This window comes from Staurois parvus, unplaced genomic scaffold (assembly GCF_062004578.1).
Source record: "Staurois parvus isolate SC_StPar_1 unplaced genomic scaffold, SC_StPar_1.0 ptg003791l, whole genome shotgun sequence".
Taxonomy (NCBI): domain Eukaryota; kingdom Metazoa; phylum Chordata; class Amphibia; order Anura; family Ranidae; genus Staurois; species Staurois parvus.
In genome coordinates this window covers 24,054-46,676 of record NW_028321587.1, presented here as the reverse complement: position 1 = coordinate 46,676, position 22,623 = coordinate 24,054, and the positions used below count along the sequence as shown (strand labels likewise).

The window sequence follows — 22,623 nt, the reverse complement described above, 5'->3', positions numbered from 1 at the left end:
CTTTTATTTGGGGTTAATCAGAGGCACTTTAAATGATGGCCGGTGTGTACTGACTCCCATGTAACATGATTGCGAATGTGATTGCTTATTTCTGAACACAGCTACATCCCCAGTTATAAGAGGGTGAGCACACTTATGCAACATTATTTTAGCTTTTTATGTTTACTCCCCCCCCCCCCCCCCAAAAAAAAAGATTTCAGTTTGTCTTTCAATTGTTCAGTTAAAAGGTCACATTACAAGGTGGAAAGTTCTGAAATTATTTATTTTTTACTTCACAGAACCCTGACAAGTTAACAAGGGTGTGTAGACTTTTTATATCCACTGGAACATGTTCCCAATGCTGCAGCTGCTGCCCACTGGAGATCATATCCCCCCTTATGTATTATACATGGAGATCATATCCCCCTTATGTATTATACATGGAGATCATATCCCCCCTTATGTATTATACATGCAGATCATATCCCCCCCTTATGTATTATACGTGGAGATCATATCCCCCCCTTATGTATTATACATGGAGATCATATCCCCCCTTATGTATTATACGTGGAGATCATATCCCCCCCTTATGTATTATACGTGGAGATCATATCCCCCCCTTATGTATTATACGTGGAGATCACATCCCCCCTTATGTATTATACGTGGAGATCACATCCCCCCTTATGTATTATACGTGGAGATCACATCCCCCCTTATGTATTATACGTGGAGATCACACCCCCTCTTATGTATTATACGTGGAGATCACACCCCCCCCTTATGTATTATACGTGGAGATCACACCCCCCCCTTATGTATTATACGTGGAGATCACATCCCCCCCCTTATGTATTATACGTGGAGATCACATCCCCCCCCTTATGTATTATACGTGGAGATCACATCCCCCCCCTTATGTATTATACGTGGAGATCACATCCCCCCCCTTATGTATTATACGCGGAGATCATATCCCCCCCTTATGTATTATACGCGGAGATCATATCCCCCCCCCCCTTATGTATTATACGCGGAGATCATATCCCCCCCCCCCTTATGTATTATACGCGGAGATCATATCCCCCCCTTATGTATTATACGTGGAGATCATACCCCCCCCCCTTATGTATTATACGTGGAGGTCATACCCCCCCCCCTTTATGTTTTATACGTGGAGGTCATACCCCCCCCCCCCTTTATGTTTTATACGTGGAGGTCATACCCCCCCTTAATCTCCTCTTCTCAGTAGAGAATACACTCAGTTCCTCTAATATTTCCTCATAGCTGATCTCCTCCATGCCTCTTATCAGGTTGGTTGCCCTTCTCTGTACTTTCTCCAGTTCCCCAATGTTCTTTTTGTGAATTGGAGCCCAAAATTGAACTGCATATTACACATGAGGTATTACTAATGATTTGTACCGGGGGGGGGGGGGGGGGTGATATCTCTCTCTCTGGAGTCTATACCGCTCCTAATACAAGAGAGGATTTTGCTTGGCATTGCTGCCATTATTAAGCTTGTGATCTACCAGAACCCCAAGATCCTTCTCCACCATTGACCCCCCCCCAGATCCTTCACCATGGACCCCCGCAGATCCTTCTCCACCATTGATCCCCCCCAAGTTCAGAACCTTACATTTATCAACATTAACCCTCATTGGCCCCATAGTCCCCCAATTACACAGAGCACTGAGGTCGGCTTGTAAGTTGAAGACATCCTGTAAGTGGTTAAACAAGACCAGCCCTACAAGACAACGGTCAGTTCTCTTACACGGTCAGTTCTCTTACACGGTCAGGGCAGGTCTGGTACAGTGTCATGCTAAACTATAGGCAGGAACAATACAGTGTTAGACTCGGGCTAGAAAAACCAAAAGTCAACCCTGACCGGCTGATGAAACAGCTTTATACGCGGCAATGCAACCTGAATCATTCAGCCTCTCGCTCTCCTCACCTGTCCATTCTTAAAGTAGACGCGGTGAAGCAACTCGGCCCTCAGCGGGGTAACAGTCTGTGTCTCAGTGGTTTTCCCCAATTCATGGATTTTCACTTCCTTCCCGATCTCAGGAGGAGGCTCATCCTCCAAAGCCATAAGGTCCACAATCGGCTGGTCTGGTATGAAAGACAAGGCAGAGGTATGGAAACAGAAAATGATAAATTATGCTGCTATGTGAACTACGTGGGTTTGCCTCAGTCCATGCCTGGCCTGTACACTGGGAAACCAAACATGCTTGACACAACAATCCATTCTTTGAACGGTGCTTAGATATGGCTCCTGTGTGCGGTGCTTGGATATGGCTCCTGTGTGCGGTGCTTGGATATGGCTCCTGTGTGCGGTGCTTGGATATGGCTCCTGTGTGCGGTGCTTGGATATGGCTCCTGTGTGCGGTGCTTGGATATGGCTCCTGTGTGCGGTGCTTGGATATGGCTCCTGTGTGCGGTGCTTGGATATGGCTCCTGTGTGCGGTGCTTGGATATGGCTCCTGTGTGCGGTGCTTGGATATGGCTCCTGTGTGCGGTGCTTAGAGATGGCTCCTAGGTACAGTGCTTAGATATGGCTCCCGTGTGCAGTGCTTAGATATGGCTCCCGTGTGCAGTGCTTAGATATGGCTCCCGTGTGCAGTGCTTAGATATGGCTCCCGTGTGCAGTGCTTAGAGATGGCTCCCGTGTGCAGTGCTTAGAGATGGCTCCCGTGTGCAGTGCTTAGATATGGCTCCCGTGCGCAGTGCTTAGATATGGCTCCTAGGTACAGTGCTTAGATATGGCTCCCGTGTGCAGTGCTTAGATATGGCTCCCGTGTGCAGTGCTTAGATATGGCTCCTATGCGCAGTGCTTAGATATGGCTCCTGTGTGCAGTGCTTAGATATGGCTCCCGTGTGCAGTGCTTAGATATGGCTCCCGTGTGCAGTGCTTAGATATGGCTCCCGTGTGCGGTGCTTAGAGATGGCTCCCGTGTGCGGTGCTTAGATATGGCTCCCGCGTGCAGTGCTTAGATATGGCTCCCGCGTGCGGTGCTTAGATATGGCTCCTGTGTTCAGTTAGAACAGGTGCATTGGTAAGCATCTTAGGAGCCCCATCTCCCCCAAAAACCAAACACAAAATTAGGGAGACATTTGCATTTTGACTGGAGTAGGTGAGCTCACGGCAAAACCTCTGTATGCCTTGTAAGTCCAACACAAAGCAGAAAACCATCCCAATCAGGTAACCCTATATTAGGATACCCAACAATACGGAGCAAATGCTGCACACCAGCTTCAGTTAAAATCACTTACAGTTAGGTTCATATATATTTGGACACAGGCACAATGTTCATACTTTTGGCTCTGTATGCCACCAGAATAAATTACAACAAAACAATCCAAATGAATGTGAAGACTTTCAGCTTTAATTCAAGGGGTTGAACATGAATATCAAGTACAAATTTTAGAACTGCAACCATTTGTATACACAGTCCCTCCATTTCAGGGGCACAAATGTAATTGGACAAATGAATATAATCATAAATAAAATGTTCATTTGTAATATTTTGTTGAGAATCCTTTACTGGCAATGACTGCCTGAAGTCTGGAACCCATGGACATGACCAAAGACTGGGTTTCCTCCTTTCTGAGGTTTGCCTGAAGTCTGGAACCCATGGATATGACCAAAGACTGGGTTTCCTCCTTTCTGATGCTTTGCCTGAAGTCTGGAACCCATGGACATGACCAAAGACTGGGTTTCCTCCTTTCTGAGGTTTGCCTGAAGTCTGGAACCCATGGATATGACCAAAGACTGTGTTTCCTCCTTTCTGATGCTTTGCCTGAAGTCGAACCCATGGACATGACCAAAGACTGGGTTTCCTCCTTTCTGATGCTTTGCCTGAAGTCTGGAACCCATGGACATGACCAAAGACTGGGTTTCCTCCTTTCTGATGCTTTGCCTGAAGTCTGGAATCCATGGACATGACCAAAGACTGGGTTTCCTCCTTTCTGAGGTTTGCCTGAAGTCTGGAACCCATGGATATGACCAAAGACTGTGTTTCCTCCTTTCTGATGCTTTGCCTGAAGTCGAACCCATGGACATGACCAAAGACTGGGTTTCCTCCTTTCTGATGCTTTGCCTGAAGTCTGGAACCCATGGACATGACCAAAGACTGGGTTTCCTCCTTTCTGATGCTTTGCCAGGCTCTAACTGCAGCTGTTTTCAGTTGTTCTTTGTTTCTGGCTCTTTCTGCCTTTAGTTTTGCCTTCAGTAAGTGAAATGCATGCTCAGTGGGGTTGAGATCAGGTGATTGACTCGGCCATTGCAGAATATTCAACTTCTTTTCCTTCAGAAGCTCCTGGGTTGCTTTTGCAGTGTGTTTTGGATCATTGTCCATCTGTACTGTGAAGCTCCGTCCAATCACCTTTACAGATATACTGTCAGTCCAGAGTCAGCCAAATGAAGCAAACACTGCAGAATTCATCCGGCTGCTTCTGTCACATCATCAATAACCACCAATGACCCAGTGCCACCGAAGCCATGCATGCCTATGTCATCACACTGCCTTCACCATGTTTTACAGATGGCTTTGTGTGCTTTGGATCATGAGCTGTTCAAAGCCTTCTCCACACTTTTTTTCTTCCCATCATTCTGGTACAGATTCATCTTAGTTTCATCCGTCCAAAGAATGCTTTTCCAGAACTGGTCCAGCTTTTTTTAGATGTTTTTTGGCAAAGTCTAATCTGGCTTTTCTATTCTTCAGACTTATGAATGGTTTGCACCTTGTGGTGAACCCTCTATTTGCTCTCGTGAAGTCTTCCCTTGATTGTAGACTTTGACAATGATACTCCCACCTCCTGGAGAGTGTCCTTCACTTGTCTGGATGTTGTGAATGGGTTTTTCTTGACCATAGACAGGATCCTGCGCTCACCCACCACTGTTGTCTTCCATGGACCTCAATGCCTTTTTATGTTGCTGAGCTCACCAGTGCGTTCTTCTTTCCTCAGAATGTACCAAACTGTTGATTTGGCCACTCCTAATGTTGCTGCGATCTCTCTGATGGATTTGTTTTGTTTTATTATTGTACAGGATATATATAGCACCAACAGTTTGCGCAGTGCTTTACAAAATGTAGACATTATTTACAATACAATTTGGGACAAGAGGAAACCGAGGGCCCGGCTTGTTAGAGCTTACAATCTAGGAGCATTGAAGCCTTACAATGGTGTTTCACTTGCATGGACAGCTCCTTTGAACGTATGATGTAGGTTCACAGCAATAGATTCCAAATAAAAATATCAACTCCAAACCTTCTAACTGCTTAATTGATGAAGAAATAATGAAGGAGTAGCCCACACCTGGCCATGAAACAGCTTTTGGCTCAATTGTCCATTTACTTTTGGTCCCTTGAACAAGGGGAGATGGCTACTCTTAAGAGCTGTAATTCCTAAACCCTTCCTCCAATGTGGATGTACATACCCTCAAATTAAACCTGAGAGTGTGCACTATCCGCCTATTTTCATTATAGAACTAGAACTAGAAGATGTTTTGGTAAATACCTGAAAAAAACTAAAATTGTGCCTGTGTCCAAATATATATATAGACCTACCTGTAATTCCATGTAGAAAGGTTTGATGATCATCCCACCTGGATTCCACACTATGATGGAGTTCACCCAACAAGGGCTTAGTCACAGTGGTTCTCTTTGTTGGGCGGTAAAACAAAAGTGAGGATACCAGGTGGGGTGATCATTGCACTTTTCCACATTGGAAAAAAAAAAAAAAAAAAAAAGATGGTTCAACTGACCCTGGTTTGCATTGTCTGGTGGACAGTGAGCAGAGGCTGTGAGGGGGAGGGTAAATCCTCAGGAGGGCAAATGGTTAATATGTGCGCAGACACCAATACATAACCCATCTCTCATGCCCTATCCTTTACCACCCCAACTTAACACACAGAGATCCTTTCTGGCCATCCAGTAATCTCCCAATGACCCTTCCATCCTCCGCCTCTCCCTACCAGTGATCTCCCAATGACCCTTCCATCCTCCGCCTCTCCCTACCAGTGATCTCCCAATGACCCTTCCATCCTCCGCCTCTCCCTACCAGTGATCTCCCAATGACCCTTCCATCCTCCGCCTCTCCCTACCAGTGATCTCCCAATGACCCTTCCATCCTCCGCCTCTCCCTACCAGTGATCTCCCAATGACCCTTCCATCCTCCGCCTCTCCCTACCAGTGATCTCCCAATGACCCTTCCATCCTCCGCCTCTCCCTACCAGTGATCTCCCAATGACCCTTCCATCCTCCGCCTCTCCCTACCAGTGATCTCCCAATGACCCTTCCATCCCCCGCCTCTCCCTACCAGTAATCTCCCAATGACCCTCCCATCCCCCGCCTCTCCCTACCAGTGATCTCCCAATGACCCTTCCATCCTCCGCCTCTCCCTACCAGTGATCTCCCAATGACCCTTCCATCCTCCGCCTCTCTCTACCAGTAATCTCCCAATGACCCTTCCATCCCCCGCCTCTCCCTACCAGTAATCTCCCAATGACCATCCCATCCCCCCGCCTCTCCCTACCAGTAATCTCCCAATGACCCTCCCATCCCCCGCCTCTCCCTACCAGTGATCACAGCCTTTTCCATCCCACCCCGCAACCCCTATCCTACTCCACCCTCAACTACCCTGCCCTCACTTTGCCGCCCCCCCCCGCCCTTACCCAACTCCCTAACTGACCCCCGCCCAGGGTTACTTTTTTTTTTAAATTTCAATAAAGCATTGAACTGATAAAACATGTCTCTATTCATTATTATGGCTTCCATAAGGATCGGCAGTAATTCAGAACCTGCAAACTGTACACCATTAGGAGTACAGTAGTGTTTACTGAATTCTCAGACACCAATCACCGAATCTAGAACTTACCAGAACCGTCATACAGCCTGTAGATGGTTTTGCTCCCTGGAATTGTCGCCTTCTCCTGGTCCTCGCTGAGCTTCATCCGGGGCTGATCGTTCACCTGCACCAGCTGCCGAAGGACACACACAATGATCACGTCACAGCCGAATAATGAAAATTCAGAACAAAAGTGGGAATGCCCTTCAAAGGATCCAATCTTGAATTTTATTTTAATAATCATTTTTATTTTGATAACTTTTTGATAAAATTAACCGCTTTCGCACATTAACTACTTGCCGACCGCAGATAGCCGAATGACGGCTGCACTGCGGCTGGCCAGTCCTGGGAGGGCGTCATATGACGTCCTCCCAGAACGCGCTATCCTGCGCACACCCGGCGATCTCCGTGATCGCTGTGTCCTACAGACACAGCTGATCACATGATCTGGTAAAAGGCCAATCACAGCGGCCTTTTACCACGTGAGCAGCCGTGTCCAATGACACGCTGATCACCGGGAAATGCAATTGCCAGTTCTCGGCTGCACTTTCCTCACGCTGTCAGATCGTGAGGAAAGTACTGCCGAGAAGCGGCAGTTGTCAAAGCAGGGATCGGCACCGATCATCAGGGCACTGCTGTGACAACTGCCGGTTCTCGGCAGTACTTTCCTCATGCTCAGTGCCTAGCAGTGCCACCCACAAGTTCTGCCCACCCATGCCCAGCAGTGCGCCCACTAACTCCGCCCACCTGTGCCCAGCAGTGCATCCACCTGTGCCACCCAGCAGTGTCACACAAGTGTGCCCAGAAGTGCCACCTACCTGTGCCCACCAGTGCCATCCACCTGTGCCCACCAGTGCCCATCAGTGCAGCCCAGCAGTGCTGCCAGTCAGTGGCACTAGTCAGTGCCCAGCGGTTGTGCCAGTCAGTGCCCAGCAGTGCTGCCAGTCAGTGCCACCTATCAAAGCTGTCTATCAGTACACATCATCAGTGTCGCCTATCAGTGCCGCCTATCCGTGACACCTCATTATTGCAGCCTATCAGTGCCCATCAGTGCTGCCTCATCAACGCACATCAGTGAAGGAGAAAAATTACTTGTTTGAAAAATGTTATAATAAAAACAAAAACTTTTTTTTTCACATTTTTTGCAATTTTTTTGTTTATAGCGCAAAAAGTAAAGCGCCCAGCGGCGATTAAATACCACCAAAATAAAGCTCTATTTGTGAGAAAAAAATGATAAAAATTTCATATGGGTACAATCTTGCATGACCGCGCAACTGGCAATCAAAGTGTGACAGCGCTGAAAGCTGAAAATTGGCCTGGAGAGGAAGGGGGTATAAGTGTCTGGTAGGCGAGGGGTTAAAATCTGCATTTTACATGTTATGTGAAGAACTGTTTTTCAAACACACATTTCCAGGAAGAAGTTCACTAAATCAGTTTTGGTGCACAAAAACACAATATAATATCCAGTATAGAAGATGGGGTCGCGTCTGGTAAAGAGATACCGAGCTCAAAGCTCCCTAGAAATGGCGACAAACTACAGTACCTAAAAGTTTTCATGGGTGGAGCTTTAACCCCTTGCCAGTCCAGGCCAATTTTCAGCTTTCAGCGCTGTCGCACTTTGACAATTGCGCGGTCATGCAACATTGTACCCATATGAAACTATTTTCACACAAATAGAGCTTTTTTTTTGGTGGTATTTAATCGCCGCTGGGTGTTTTATTTTTTGCGCTATAAACAGAAAAAAAAAAAAAAGTTTTTCTTTGTTTCTATTAAAATGTTTTGCAAACCGGTAATTTTTCTCCTTCACTGATGTGCGTTGATGAGGCGGCACTGATAGATGGCACTGATGATGCTGCACTGATGGGTGGCACAGATGGGCACAGGTGGGCAGCACTCCCTTCGTTGGCAATTGCCGGATCTCGGCAGTACTTTCCTCATGGTGTGACAGGGTGAGGAAAGTGCAGCCAATAACTGGCAACTGTATTTACCCGGTGATCTGCGGTGTCATTGGACACGGCTGATTATGTGGTAAAAGGCCGCTGTGATTGGCAGTTTAGTTGTCAGCAATGACCGGCGCTGGGGGTGTGCCGCTGAGCGTGTTCTGGAATGACGTCCATGGACGTTGTCCCAGAACCAGACAACCGCGCTGTAGCTGTCCTTCGGCTATAGCGCGGTTGGGAAGCGGTTAAAAGCCTTTACAGGTGATCAGAGTATACTTAATTGTGAGCAATGGCCCTGAAATGACCGCTGTGTCTCTGACATTCACAATACCTCAGTCATTGTTTACATACACAAATGGGACCTATGTGTGTGTTTGTATATGCATGTATGTGTAGCGTGGACTGGGGTGCTTTTTAATTTTTTTTTTTTTTTCATATTTTTTTTCCCCCCAGTTAACTTTATTGCTAACAAGCCCCCGATGTGATATCTTTGGGCAAGTGACAGGTTCTCTTTATGGTGGCCATTAGGGGGTCTATTAGACCCCCTCCAATGCAGCTAATAAGACACAGACAACGCTTGAGTGGCCACAGTAGCCAAGGAATATGAAAACATGACTAAGTGGCTGTAGAGCTGCCCGGATCACTTTTACTGAACAGCTGATTGCCAGCTTTAAAAAGAAAGAAAAAAAAAAGATACAAAGCCCATGGCTGCTAAGCTTGTTTTATCACTTAAAGCGGAGTTCCACCCAAAAGGGGAAGTTCCGCTTTAAAGACTGAGGAAGCCACGTGTCCTATCGTGGTGTAACGCGTAGAGAGCATGTGCGGTGACACACTTCCGGTTTCAGCAGTGATGCACTTCCGGTTTTGACGCCATCTTGGTACACCCGAGTCCCCTAGTACACCCATAGCACATGGGAAACTGCTGTACTAATAGGATTTTAATGCGAGTGTCCATTTATATGGCGTTTTTTCATTAATAAAGTGGTATGACACTATGGAGGTCGTTCTCTTTACCCGTCATGCATGCCTGAGCCTATTGTGTGAAAGGGATATTTGATGCGCTGAGTTATAATCGGAGCCCGATTGGAGTCAGTGGAGCCATAGTGTGGGAAGCCGTCTGGTTTGAGGATTACCCAAGGTGTTGTGGCCCTTAAGGGTCGATGTTAGGAGGCACTTTAGCCACTGTGGGATAGGTCACAAAGAGTGTCACTGAGAGCACTTATAGTGTACACTGAAGATTGAAGCACTTTTTGTTGGACTGGTCACCATCGATGTTTACACTGAACGATTTTATTCAATTGTTGTTTATTTTTCTATTTGTGTTGTTGCACCGATCACTTGATATATCTAATTTTTGGTATATATTTCACTCTACCCGGTGTGTATACATATTGTTTGGCAGACCCGGCATGTTTTACACAGTGTGTTGCTGTTTTTAAGCACGGGTCACTTTGTATTATTTCAAGGATTGGAGTCTCACGATAATATTATTTATGTATATATATCTATTTTGGGTATATATTTCATTTAACCCGGTGTGTTTATATTTTTATTGGCAGACCAGGCACTTGTTTTTGCACAGTGGGTTGCTGTTTTAAGCACATGTCACTCTATATTATTTAAAAGATTGGAGTCTCACTTTTAATTATTGCTTATTAATGTATATTTATTCACCTATATTTGTGTATATACACTGATTGGTTGCATTTGCATAGCGCTTCACCATTTTTTGTTACGCTTTAAAGACTGGTCCGCCCCCGGTCCTATTAAGGATTGGCACCTTTGGGGAGCGGGTACCCGAAATTGACAGGTACCCGCTCCCACTTTCACTGCGATCGCCTAGGCCAGGGGTAGGCAACCTGAGAGCCGCAGGGCTACAAGTTCCATCATGCCTCTGCAAGTCACAGCTGTAACGGTCAGTTTTGTAATCTTTGCAATGCCTCATGGGAAATGTAGTTCCACAACAACTAGAGAGCCGCAGGTTGCCTATCCCTGGCCTAGCGATTGGAAGCGGAAGTTGTCCTCCCACCCCGTAGTCTTCTGGGACAAGTGACAGGTCCCAGGAGACTACGGGGCCATTCAGGAAGTGCAGCACAAGCTGCCACAGCCGGGTGCCCACACTGAAGATGCCGGCCTCCTGGAATACAGGACGGCCCGGTGAAATGGGCTGCGGGGGACACACCACGGGACTGAGGGACAGGTAAGTGGCTGCTTTTTTAAAAGTCAGCAACTACAGGTTTTGCAGCTGCTGACTTTTATTTTTTTTTTTACAGTGTAACTGGAACTCCGCTTTACCTACTTGCCAACCCGCCACAGTACATATACTGCGATGGGATGGCTCCTACAGGCACAGAGACATACATCACTGCCTGTCTCCGGGTACAGGGCGCGTGCCCACCTACTCCGCTGTAATCAGACAGCAGGGGATTGTCAGCATCCCATCCAATGATTCACAGCCAGGATCTGCTGTGTCCAATCACAGCTCAGAGTCCTGTGTTGACAAAACAACAAACAGCTCTGAAAAGAGGGAACGATTGCTACTTTTTACTGCAAAATTACTTCCCGCTTTGCAGGGTAAAAAAAATAAAGCACATATGCAAACACATTAACACTAGTTAGCCACACAGTTAACCCCTTGATTGCTCCTAGATGTTAACCCCTTCCCATCCAGTGTCATTAGTTTCAGTGTATATTATTAGCACTGGTCACTGTATTGGTGTCACTGGAGATGTCGGTGTCATGTAGTCAGTGTCAGATTGCTTGCAGCACTATCACAGTCCCACTAGAAGGCGCTGATCGCAGTCATTACCAGTATAAAAAAAAAAAAGTAAATAAAAATTCCAATATATATACCATAGTTTGTAGACACTATACCTTTCACACAAGCCAAATAATGTATTTATTGGGATTTTATTCTTTTTTTTTTTACCAAAGATGTGGCAGTATACATTTTGGCCTAAATTTTATAAAGAAATTTTAAATTTTTTTAACTATGTTTTATAGCAGAAAGTAAAAAAATATAGTTTTTTTCATATTTGGTCTTTTTTTTTTATTTATAGAATACAAAACCCCAGTGGTGATCAAATACTACCAAAAGAAAGCTCTATTTGTGTGAAAAAAAAAATTATAAAAATTTTAATTTGGGCACAGTATTGCATGACCGCGCAATTACCAGTTACAGTAGCGCAGTGCTGAATAGCAAAAAAAAAAAAAAATGGGTCTGGTCACGAAGGGGGTAAAATTTTACGGAGCTCAAGCGGTTAACGTCTAGGATGATTTAATATGTCCCGAAAATGGCTAAACACACATACTGGATTCCTAGGACGCTCTCCCATGTTGGATTCTAACCTTGTAGACGCAGCCCAGGGAGGGCTGAAGGGTACACGTCACCAGGTGGGTGCCAACGCCAATCACGTTAATCTCATTCTCCTGAGAAACAAAAAAAGATGAAGATATATAAGTCACCAGTCACACCGCTGCGATGTGTGCAAATTCAGCGTGATTTCTATGGCTACTTGTGAAGATTTTCAGCGATTTCTTGCAATTTACGCTGCGATTTCTATTATGTTTTATGTAGGTGAAATCGTAACAAAACTGCAGAAAAAGTCATGGAAGAACGACTTTAGAAATCACGGTGCAGCAAATCGCATGTTAACCCCTTCATGCTGGCGCCTCCCGGCCCTTTAAGAGTTTCAGAAGCCGGGAAGGGGTTCAGGGACATGTGACCGCCGTGACGTGCCGTCACATGATCGGGAAAGGTCCCGATCGAAAGAGGAGATCGGGACCTTTCCGCGAGTACCGGACGTGTGCTGGGAGCGGGCAGAGCGCACGCTCTCGGCACATATGTCCTTTTTTAATAGAGCACAAATGTGCGGCTGCTCGGCATCTAGGCCCAGACGCAGGGAAGGCCACACATTTGCGTGCGGCCGGCGTGAAGAGGTTAAGACATTCATATTCATTAGATGCGATTTTCAATTTGCAAAACGCACCGGTGTGACCGGGCACTTAAGACACAAACACAGGCACCGCAGTCTCAGGGAACGAGAAGATCGCCGCGGCGCACAAATCTGCACATGCGCAGGATCCCGACAAGACATACAGGCAGGCGGGCACTAGGACCCAGGCGCGCCTGTCACCAATGACGGCGCCGGGCAGGCACTAGGACCCAGGCGCGCCTGTCACCAATGACGGCGCCGGGCAGGCACTAGGACCCAGGCTCGCCTGTCAGCGCCGGGTGGGCTATTTAAACTGGCCATTGCAATGTCCAAGTTGCCGTATGGTCTTGATCCTCTGCTTGTGTTCTGATCCTGTGAGTGTACCTTGTTGCCGAACCCAGCCTGATCCTGATTACTGCTGACGTCTCCTGCCCTGACCCCTGGCTTGCCTTTGACCACTCTTCTGCCTGCTCCTGATCGTCTGTCCTCCTGTTGCTGAACTTGGCCTGTGACCCGACTATCCTCTGCCTGCTGCTCTGTTCCGTTCTGCCTCCACAGTTACCGACCCGGCCTGCCTGACTCCGCTACTTGCTTCACGGTGTGTCCGCATCCATCCATCCTGCACGGATCCATCCGTTTACCGCTCAGGTCTGCCCTGCCTCTTCACATCAGGCTCTTATCCAGCTACGTCCCGCTGGTGGTCCTCTCTACTACAGCTGGGTGTACCCGGGGGCCGCGACCTGGTCTCAGCCTGCTCCAAGTCCATCCCCACCATCAGGGGCTCTGGTGAACAAGCAGACTGGGGCTTAGACTCCGCGCCCTGGGGAATCCTGGACTGTGGATCCATAGAGCTACCATTAGCGAGTACGTGACATGCAGGCTCAGCATCCAGGGGGGCTTGTTGGACACTTGCACAAATGGCCAACCTCCCAGCCCTCACAAGCCCTGGCAGGAACAGTTGTCAGCCTAACGCTAACTCCAGAGCAAGCACCAAAGACATCAATTATTGCAACTCTGTAACCAGGGGAGGACTGACCATTTGGAAACTCGGGCACTGCCCGAGGGCCCGGGGTCAGTAGAGGGCCCCATGAGATGCCCCTGGTACCTTTTTCATAGGCTTTTTTGAGTTTGGGCAAGGACACAGGGGCCCCATGACCCCCTATTGCCCGGGGGGCCCCATGAGCTGTCAGTCCGCCCCTGTCTGTAACCATTAATACAGAATTCGATGTATGAATAGACAGCAAATAGTTAAAGCGGAAGCACACTGAGCACCACAAGCCAAAAGTGCTATTTAATTCAGTTTTAATATTTCAAACAAATTCCTCCATGCTTTATTTTGCTGAGAAATCACTTGGGAAAAAAAAGCCCCCTTGCATTTCTGGCCGTGGCCATCTTGAGTAAGGGCAGATGAGTCCTGTAGCGTGTACTTCCTGGAATCCATCTGCCCTTAGCCCAGACAGGCATACGAGTGTGAGAAAGCCCCTCCTCCTCTCCTGAAGACTCCTGGGATGTATGACATCATGGGGTTTATTTACTAAAGCTGGAGAGTCCAAAATCAGACTCCCTTCTGCATAGAAACCAATCAGCTTCTAACCTCAGCTTGTTCAATGAAGCTTTGGCAATGAAACCTGGAAGCTGATTGGTTTCTATGCAGAAGGGAGTCTGATTTTGGACTCTCCAGCTTTAGTAAATAAACCCCCATTTCTCTAGGCCAGGACAGTTGTTAGAAACCACCCATACAGCCAACCTGACAGGGCGCCCGCCCCCCCCCCCCCAAAAAAAAACACAGTTTACGATGCTTCAGTTACGGATACAGTGATTGATCAGTGCTGATGGCTTATTGTGTTCATTCAGGAAAGCGAGGGACTGGTAAAGTTGACATATTTACCGGACCCTCCCCCATTTTCCATCTTGAAGGATCCTAGTGTGCTTGCAGCTGCCAGTGGGAAGGAGAAGAGGGAAGCCGGCAGTGCTGCGGGGTTGGGGGTACGCAGTGGGGGGCCTGGGCAACAGGAGAAAATGTACGGTGCACAGGGATGGTGGGAAGCAATTACTGGAAATGATCCCCTGTATGGGGCAGCTGAATGCCACCAGGAGGGAGAGGGGAAGAAGCTGCTGCAGAGAGAGCCATACAGGGTACTGGTTCCAGTAATTGCCCCCCCCCCTCCCCAACTGTGCCAATCATACTCACTTTTGCCCAGCTGCCTGGGCCCCATACAGGAGGATTGGTGGTACCCCCTTATCCACAGCCCTAGCCTAGGTATGGAAACCAGGATGTGACTAAAGAAATGTAACAAAAAAATGGCAGCTGTGTCATGTAGCAGCTACTTCCTGGAATCCATCTGCCCTTAGCCCAGGCATGCAGACAGGGAGGGTGTGTTTAGCTGAGAAAGTCACTCCTCCCCTCCTGGGATGTATGACATCATTTGCCTAGGCACGGAGACCAGAATGTGACTAAAGAAATGTAAAAAAAAAAAAATGGCAGCCTTGTCATGTAGCAGCTACTTCCTGGAATCCATCTGCCCTTAGCCCAGGCATGCAGACAGGGAGGGTGTGTTTAGCTGAGAAAGTCACTCCTCCCCTCCTGGGATGTATGACATCATTTGCCTAGGCACGGAGACCAGAATGTGACTAAAGAAATGTAACAAAAAAATGGCAGCCTTGTCATGTAGCAGCTACTTCCTGGAATCCATCTGCCCTTAGCCCAGGCATGCAGACAGGGAGGGTGTGTTTAGCTGAGAAAGTCACTCCTCCCCTCCTGGGATGTATGACATCATTTGCCTAGGCACGGAGACCAGAATGTGACTAAAGAAATGTAACAAAAAAATGGCAGCTGTGTCATGTAGCAGCTACTTTCTGGAATCCATCTGTCCTTAGCTCAGGCATGCAAACAGGGAGGGTGTGTTTAGCTGAGAAAGTCATTCCTTCCCTCCTGGGATGTACGACATCATTTGCCTAGGCACGGAGACCAGAATGTGACTAAAGAAATGTAAAAAAAAAAAATGGCAGCCTTGTCATGTAGCAGCTACTTCCTGGAATCCATCTGCCCTTAGCCCAGGCATGCAGACAGGGAGGGTGTGTTTAGCTGAGAAAGTCACTCCTCCCCTCCTGGGATGTATGACATCATTTGCCTAGGCACGGAGACCAGAATGTGACTAAAGAAATGTAACAAAAAAATGGCAGCTGTGTCATGTAGCAGCTACTTCCTGGAATCCATCTGCCCTTAGCCCAGGCATGCAGACAGGGAGGGTGTGTTTAGCTGAGAAAGTCACTCCTCCCCTCCTGGGATGTATGACATCATTCACCTAGGCACGGAGACCAGAATGTGACTAAAGAAATGGTAAAAAAAAAATGGCAGCTGTGTCATGTAGCAGCTACTTTCTGGAATCCATCTGTCCTTAGCTCAGGCACTGGCTGAGCTGTGAACCCTCCCTCCCCTCCCGAAGACTCTTGGGATGTATGACATCATGTGCCTAGGCATGGATACCAAGAAGTAAATGAAGGAATGCAAAGTAAAAGGTTAAAACAAGTAAAAATGATATACTTTCCTATTGATTTACTAATGATACAGCATAAAGATTAGAAATAGTCCGTGTTGATTGAGAGAGTGAAGTTCCGCTTTAAGTTACATAGTCTGGCTGAAAAAAAAAGACAAAAGTCCATCCAGTTCAACCAAAAAAAAAAGTTATAATCCTACCCACATGGAAGAAAAATATATTTTAAAAATATTATTCCCAAATATATTGACATCTATTTGAAATGCTACAATTTTGGCCGTATTCAATATATATCAATAAAAATAAAAAAAAATAATAAATATATATATAGATAGATATTGCATGTTGAAATGCGTTTTTTATATATTACAAAAATCCCTCTTAGATTGTAAGCTCCCAGGATCAGGGCCCTCCTATCCCTCTTGTATTGAAGTGTGTTGTTGCTGTATTGTCTCCCTTATATTGTAAAGCGCTGAGCAGACTGTTGGCGCCATAAATCCTGTATAATAATAATAATATATAAATCCTGTATAATAATAATAATATATAAATCCTGTATAATAATAATAATATATAAATCCTGTATAATAATAATAATATAAATCCTGTATAATAATAATAATAATATAAATCCTGTATTATAATAATATTAATAAATAAATAGAAAATAATATTACTACTAATAATATTATAAATCCTGTATAATAATAATAATTAAATAGAAAATAATACTCAGCCGTTGTTGCTGTATTGTCTCCCTTATATTGTAAAGTGCTGAGCAAACTGTTGGCACCATAAATCCTGTATAATAATAATAATAATATATAAATCCTGTATAATAATAATATATAAATCCTGTATAATAATAATAATAAATCCTGTATAATAATAATAAATCCTGTATAATAATAATAATGTTTTATATAAATCCTGTATAATAATAATAATGTTTTATATAAACCCTGTATAATAATAATAATAATAATGTTTTATATAAATCCTGTATAATAATAATCATGTTTTATATAAATCCTGTATAATAATAATAAATGTTTTATATAAATCCTGTATAATAATAAAGTTTTATATAAATCCTGTATAATATAATAATAATGTTTTATATAAATCCTGTATAATAATAAAGTTTTATATAAACCCTGTATAATAATTATAATAATAAATGTTTTATATAAATCCTGTATAATAATAATAATGTTTTATATAAATCCTGTATAATATAATAATAATGTTTTATATAAATCCTGTATAATATTTATAATAATGTTTTATATAAATCCTGTATACTAATAATAATGTTTTATATAAATCCTGTATAAGAATAATAATAATGTTTTATATAAATCCTGTATAATAATATATGAAAAATAATTTTAAAAATATGTATTTTTTAAATATATTCTTCAGATTTTTTTTAACATATAAAAAAGTCAATTTAACATATATTTTTACATATATTTGTAAATGCATTCCACAATTGTAGATTTGTATTTTTAAAGACATGCAGTATATTTGAAATGTATTTTTAAAAATATTTTTCATATATTTTGTAATAAAAATGCATTTTAACATACAGCAGTGTGTGTGTGTGTATATAGTGTGACAGTAGGCAGGTGAAATCACCTGGTTGCGTCCTGGATGGACGATATATTTGTCCGAGGTTCAGGGTTTATGGGGATTTGTACCACTAGAGGGAAGTGCTGAGTCCTTCAGCACTGAGATAATGAGCCCAGCTGAAGGTAGTGGGCTCATTAACACCTGTATAAAGCTTCCCAGAGTGCTTAGGGAGTGGCTCCACCCTGGAACCAGATCTGTGCCTGAACTGTCTGGGGAGCTGACCTGTTATCTGTGTGCAGAGAGACCAAAGCCTGTGTGGCTAACCTCCCAGTACTAGCAACTAGGTATAGCAGCAGGCTGTACCTAGTGGGTAGCTAGGGAAAAGCTGTTGTTGCAGTAAGTAGTCAAGTTGGCCAGGATTTATTTTGATGTTTCTTTTTGGTTTATCATTTTTTCTGTAAATATTGTAAATAAATTGCACCTGTTTGTTTTCACCTCCACTATTGTTGTGCTGTGCCTATCTTTTTGTGTTGTGCACCCATCCAGGGGGTCACACACACCCGCTGCCGAGCTAACCTTGTTACATATGGTGGAGGATGCGGGCAGTTGTGGTAACTAAAGGCCAGCATGGAGGAGATAATCAGACAGTTGGCTCTGGCAAATGCCAATCAACAACAGGCAAATGCCAAACAACAGCAGGCAAATGCAAGTTTCCAGCAGAGCATTGCAGCCCAGCAGAAGGCCTTGGAACAAGCAGAGGTCCGCCATAGGGAATTGCTGGTGCAATAGGACCAGAAACACCAGAAACAAATTGAGGCTGTTTTGAAGCAGCTCCAGCAGAGGCAGCAGACTGAGGCTGGTGATGATTCTGGTAAAACACCATCATTTTCTGTGGGCCGTTTATTGCCAAAAATGACTGGAGAGGATGATCCAGAGGTGTTTCTAACCACCTTTGAAAGGACTGCTGAAAGGGAAAAGTGGCCTAAAGAACAGTGGGCTGGATTGATGGCCCCATTATTAACTGGAGAGTCGCAAAAAGCTTACTATGACCTGGAGCCGGACCAAGCCAAAAACTATGATGTGCTAAAAGTGGAAATTTTGGCCCGGTTGGGTGTTACCCTCGCTGTCCGTGCTCAGCGGGTACATAATTGGACTTTTCGGCTTGGGAAACCTCCCAGGTCACAGATGTATGATCTCATTCACCTGAGCAGGAAGTGGCTGCAGCCAGAGACTTTGACCGCCCCAAAAATTGTGGAACGTGTCGTCATGGATCGGTTCCTAAGGTCTCTACCTAATACTATTCAAAAGTGGGTCAGCCATGGAGACCCAGAAACTGCAGACAAGCTGGTGGATCTAGTGGAGAGATACTTGGCTACTGAGAACCTGACCTCTTCTTCCAGAGACTCACGGACTTTCCACCCTAAGACCAGACCATCCCCAGCGGCGGGTAAGATGACTACAAGGGGTGAGGGTGGAGAGAGTGAGAGTATTACCCAATGTCTGGCAAGAGCGGCCAGGAAGGCCAAGGCCGCAAGAAGCGGTGAAAAAAATTATTTGTTACCGCTTCCGGCAAGAGGGACACATTGCAGCCAATTGCCCAGTGGTGGATGAGCCTATGCAGTGTGACTTTCTGAGCAATAGACGTCAGTCGCTGTTTGCGACAGTGGTATGCACGGCCAGCCCGGGCACTGAGAAACATTTGTGCAAAATGACTGTTAATGGAAATAATATTGTGGGGTTGCTGGATTCAGGTAGCCTGGTAACCTTGATAAGAGAGGAGATGGTCACTACAAAGGTCTCTGGGCATAAAAAGGTGGCAGTGATTTGTGTGCATGGGGACACTAGGGAGTATCCCGTGGCTACTGTGTTTTTTGAGACCCCCAAAGGTAACCTGTCTCATCAGGTAGGATTGGTACCTCATTTACCACATGATGCCATTGTGGGGAGGGATTTTCCAAAATTCTGGGAACTCTGGGATTGTTCTGACCCCCCCACTGTCTCCCCTGCAGACCAGGAAGGTGAATCCCAGAAAGCGTCTGAGTGTGGTGAGGTCTCTCCCAAGTTCCCCTTGTCGGTACTAGCTGGGGAGACCCAAGGAACTGGGGAGGAGCCCGCCTCCTCAGATGAAAATCTGCCGGTTGTGGATTTCTTGGACTTAGAGGTGCATAGGGAAAATTTTGCCACCGAACAGCTGAAAGACCCCACGCTGATAAAAGCCCGGGAAAATGTAGTAAAAGTAGATGGCCAACTAGTGAGTCCTGAGAAAACTGCTGCTTATCCATACTTCCTTGTGGAAAGGGACCTACTCTATCGAGTTGCTCAGGGGGCAGAAGAAACCATTGAGCAACTGGTGGTGCCCAGACCTTACAGGAAGTTGGTGTTGGAGTTGGCCCATGGACACATCCTTGGGGGTCATTTGGGGGCGGAGAAAACACGGGAAAGAGTACTGCAGCGGTTCTATTGGCCTGGGGTCATTAAGGAGGTGGAAAATTACTGTTCCTCTTGCCCTGTGTGTCAGAAGTCGGCCCCTATGCCCCATTTCCGTAGTCCACTGGTACCTCTTCCCATCATTGAGGTCCCCTTTGAAAGGATTGCCATGGATTTGGTAGGTCCGCTGGTGAAATCCGCTAGGGGGCATCAGTACCTGTTGGTCATACTCGACTATGCCACCCGCTATCCAGAAGCAATTCCACTCCGAAATACCTCTGCCAAGACAATAGCTAAGGAGCTATTCCTCGTTTTCAGCCGAGTGGGTATTTCAAAGGAACTGCTGACAGACCAGGGAACCCCCTTTATGTCCCGGGTGATGAAAGAGCTGTGCAAACTGTTCAAGGTAAAACAGTTGCGCACCTCTGTGTATCATCCCCAAACTGACGGGTTGGTGGAAAGGTTCAACAAAACCCTGAAACAAATGCTAAGTAAGGTGGTAGATAAGGATGGAAGGGGTTGGGATTATTTAGTACCCTATTTGATGTTTGCCATCCGGGAGGTACCCCAGTCCTCCACAGGGTTTTCACCATTTGAGTTGCTCTATGGGAGACACCCAAGGGGGCTGTTAGATATCGCCAAGGAAACTTGGGAAAGTGAGAGTTCTCCCCATCGGAGTGTGATTGAGCACGTCGCCCAAATGCAAGATAGAATTGCCCAGGTCATGCCTATCGTAAAGGAACATTTGTCCCAAGCACAGTTAGCGCAGCAGAGGGTGTACAATCGGGGGGCCCAGACCAGGTCGTTTGCTGAAGGAGATAGAGTGCTAGTGCTAATCCCTACGGTTGAAAGCAAATTCCTGGCCAAATGGCATGGCCCATACAAGGTGATTGAGAAAGTGAGTGAGGTGAATTACAGGGTCAGACAACCAGGAAGGCGGAAACCGGAGCAGATCTACCACATTAATCTGCTAAAGGCCTGGAGGGACAGGGAATCCCTAGTTGCCAAGGGTTTGTCACCAGCGCCATCTAACTGCTTGGTTCCGGAGGTTGGAATAGCAGTCACGTTGTCTACAATTCAAAAACAGGAGGCTAAAGAGTTTGTGCTCCGCAACACAGAGGTTTTTTCTGAGCTGCCGGGACAAACCTCGGGGGTGGAGCATGACATTATCACCCCACCGGGTGAAAGAGTAAAACTGAAACCCTATAGAATCCCAGAGGCTCGACGGGAGGCAATACGTGGGGAAGTACAGAGAATGCTAGATTTGGGGGTGATAGAGGAGTCCCAAAGTGACTGGTCCAGCCCCATAGTGTTGGTGCCCAAACCAGATGGGAGCTGGCGATTTTGTAACGACTTTCGACAGTTGAATAAAGTTACAAAATTTGACACCTACCCCATGCCAAGGATAGATGAACTAATCGACCGACTGGGAGCAGCCCGGTACATGACAACACTAGACTTGACGAAAGGTTATTGGCAAATTCCCCTAGCTAAGTCGGCAAAGGAGAAGACTGCATTTGTAACCCCAGAAGGGTCATTCCAGTATAAAAGAATGCCGTTCGGGTTACAGAATGCACCGGCCACCTTTCAGCGAAAAATGGATCAGATTCTTCGTCCCCATCAGAAGTATGCTGCAGCGTACTTGGACGATGTGATTATCCATAGCGCAGACTGGGCCTCACATTTGCCAAAAGTTCAGGCTGTGCTAGACTCAATACGGAAAGCTGGGTTTACGGCCAACCCAAAGAAGTGTACGATTGGACAGGAGGAGGCCAAGTACCTGGGGTACACTATTGGGAGAGGGGTAATAAAACCTCAGATAAACAAAGTGGAAGCAATACAGAATTGGCCACGCCCAAATAACAAAAAGCAGGTACGGGCTTTTCTAGGAATTGCTGGCTACTATCGGCGATTCATTCCCCATTTTGCTTCTATGGCAGTACCCCTAACCAACCTGACAAAAGGGAAGGAGTCTGTCATGGTTAAGTGGTCCCCTGATGCTGAAGCAGCCTTCCTGTCTTTAAAAAGGGCCTTATGTAGCCAGCCAGTCCTATACTCACCAGACTTCTCAAAAGACTTTGTGGTCCAGACGGATGCATCCAATGTTGGCTTAGGAGCAGTGCTGTCCCAGGTTTGGCAGGGGGAGGAGCACCCAGTAATCTATCTCAGCCAAAAGCTAAAGTCTCACGAGGAAAATTACGCCACGATTGAGAAGGAGTGTTTAGCGGTAAAGTGGGCCCTAGATTCCCTTCGGTACTACCTGCTGGGCAGACATTTTGACCTGATCACAGATCACGCTCCCTTGAAATGGATGTCTCAAAATAAGGAGACCAATAGAAGGGTAAATAGGTGGTTTCTGGCCCTACAGGAATTTACCTTCACGGTGAAGCATCGCCCTGGTGTTCAGATGGGAAATGTGGA

General features: G+C 45.9%; 1 protein-coding gene across 1 annotated transcript in view; it reads right to left on the bottom strand.

Annotated features, from left to right (window-relative positions):
- Positions 1 to 1,933: 1,933 nt before the first annotated feature.
- The window catches only part of LOC149427411 (nicotinate phosphoribosyltransferase-like), a gene marked incomplete at both ends in the record, with an annotated part of 44,739 nt that continues 24,049 nt past the window's right edge, over positions 1,934 to 22,623 (bottom strand). The window contains 3 exons of the mRNA XM_089668069.1: positions 1,934 to 2,091; positions 6,859 to 6,961; positions 12,117 to 12,197. Of these exons, the coding sequence (XP_089524195.1) occupies positions 1,934 to 2,091; positions 6,859 to 6,961; positions 12,117 to 12,197 (342 nt within the window). The remainder of the gene's footprint in view (positions 2,092 to 6,858; positions 6,962 to 12,116; positions 12,198 to 22,623) is intronic.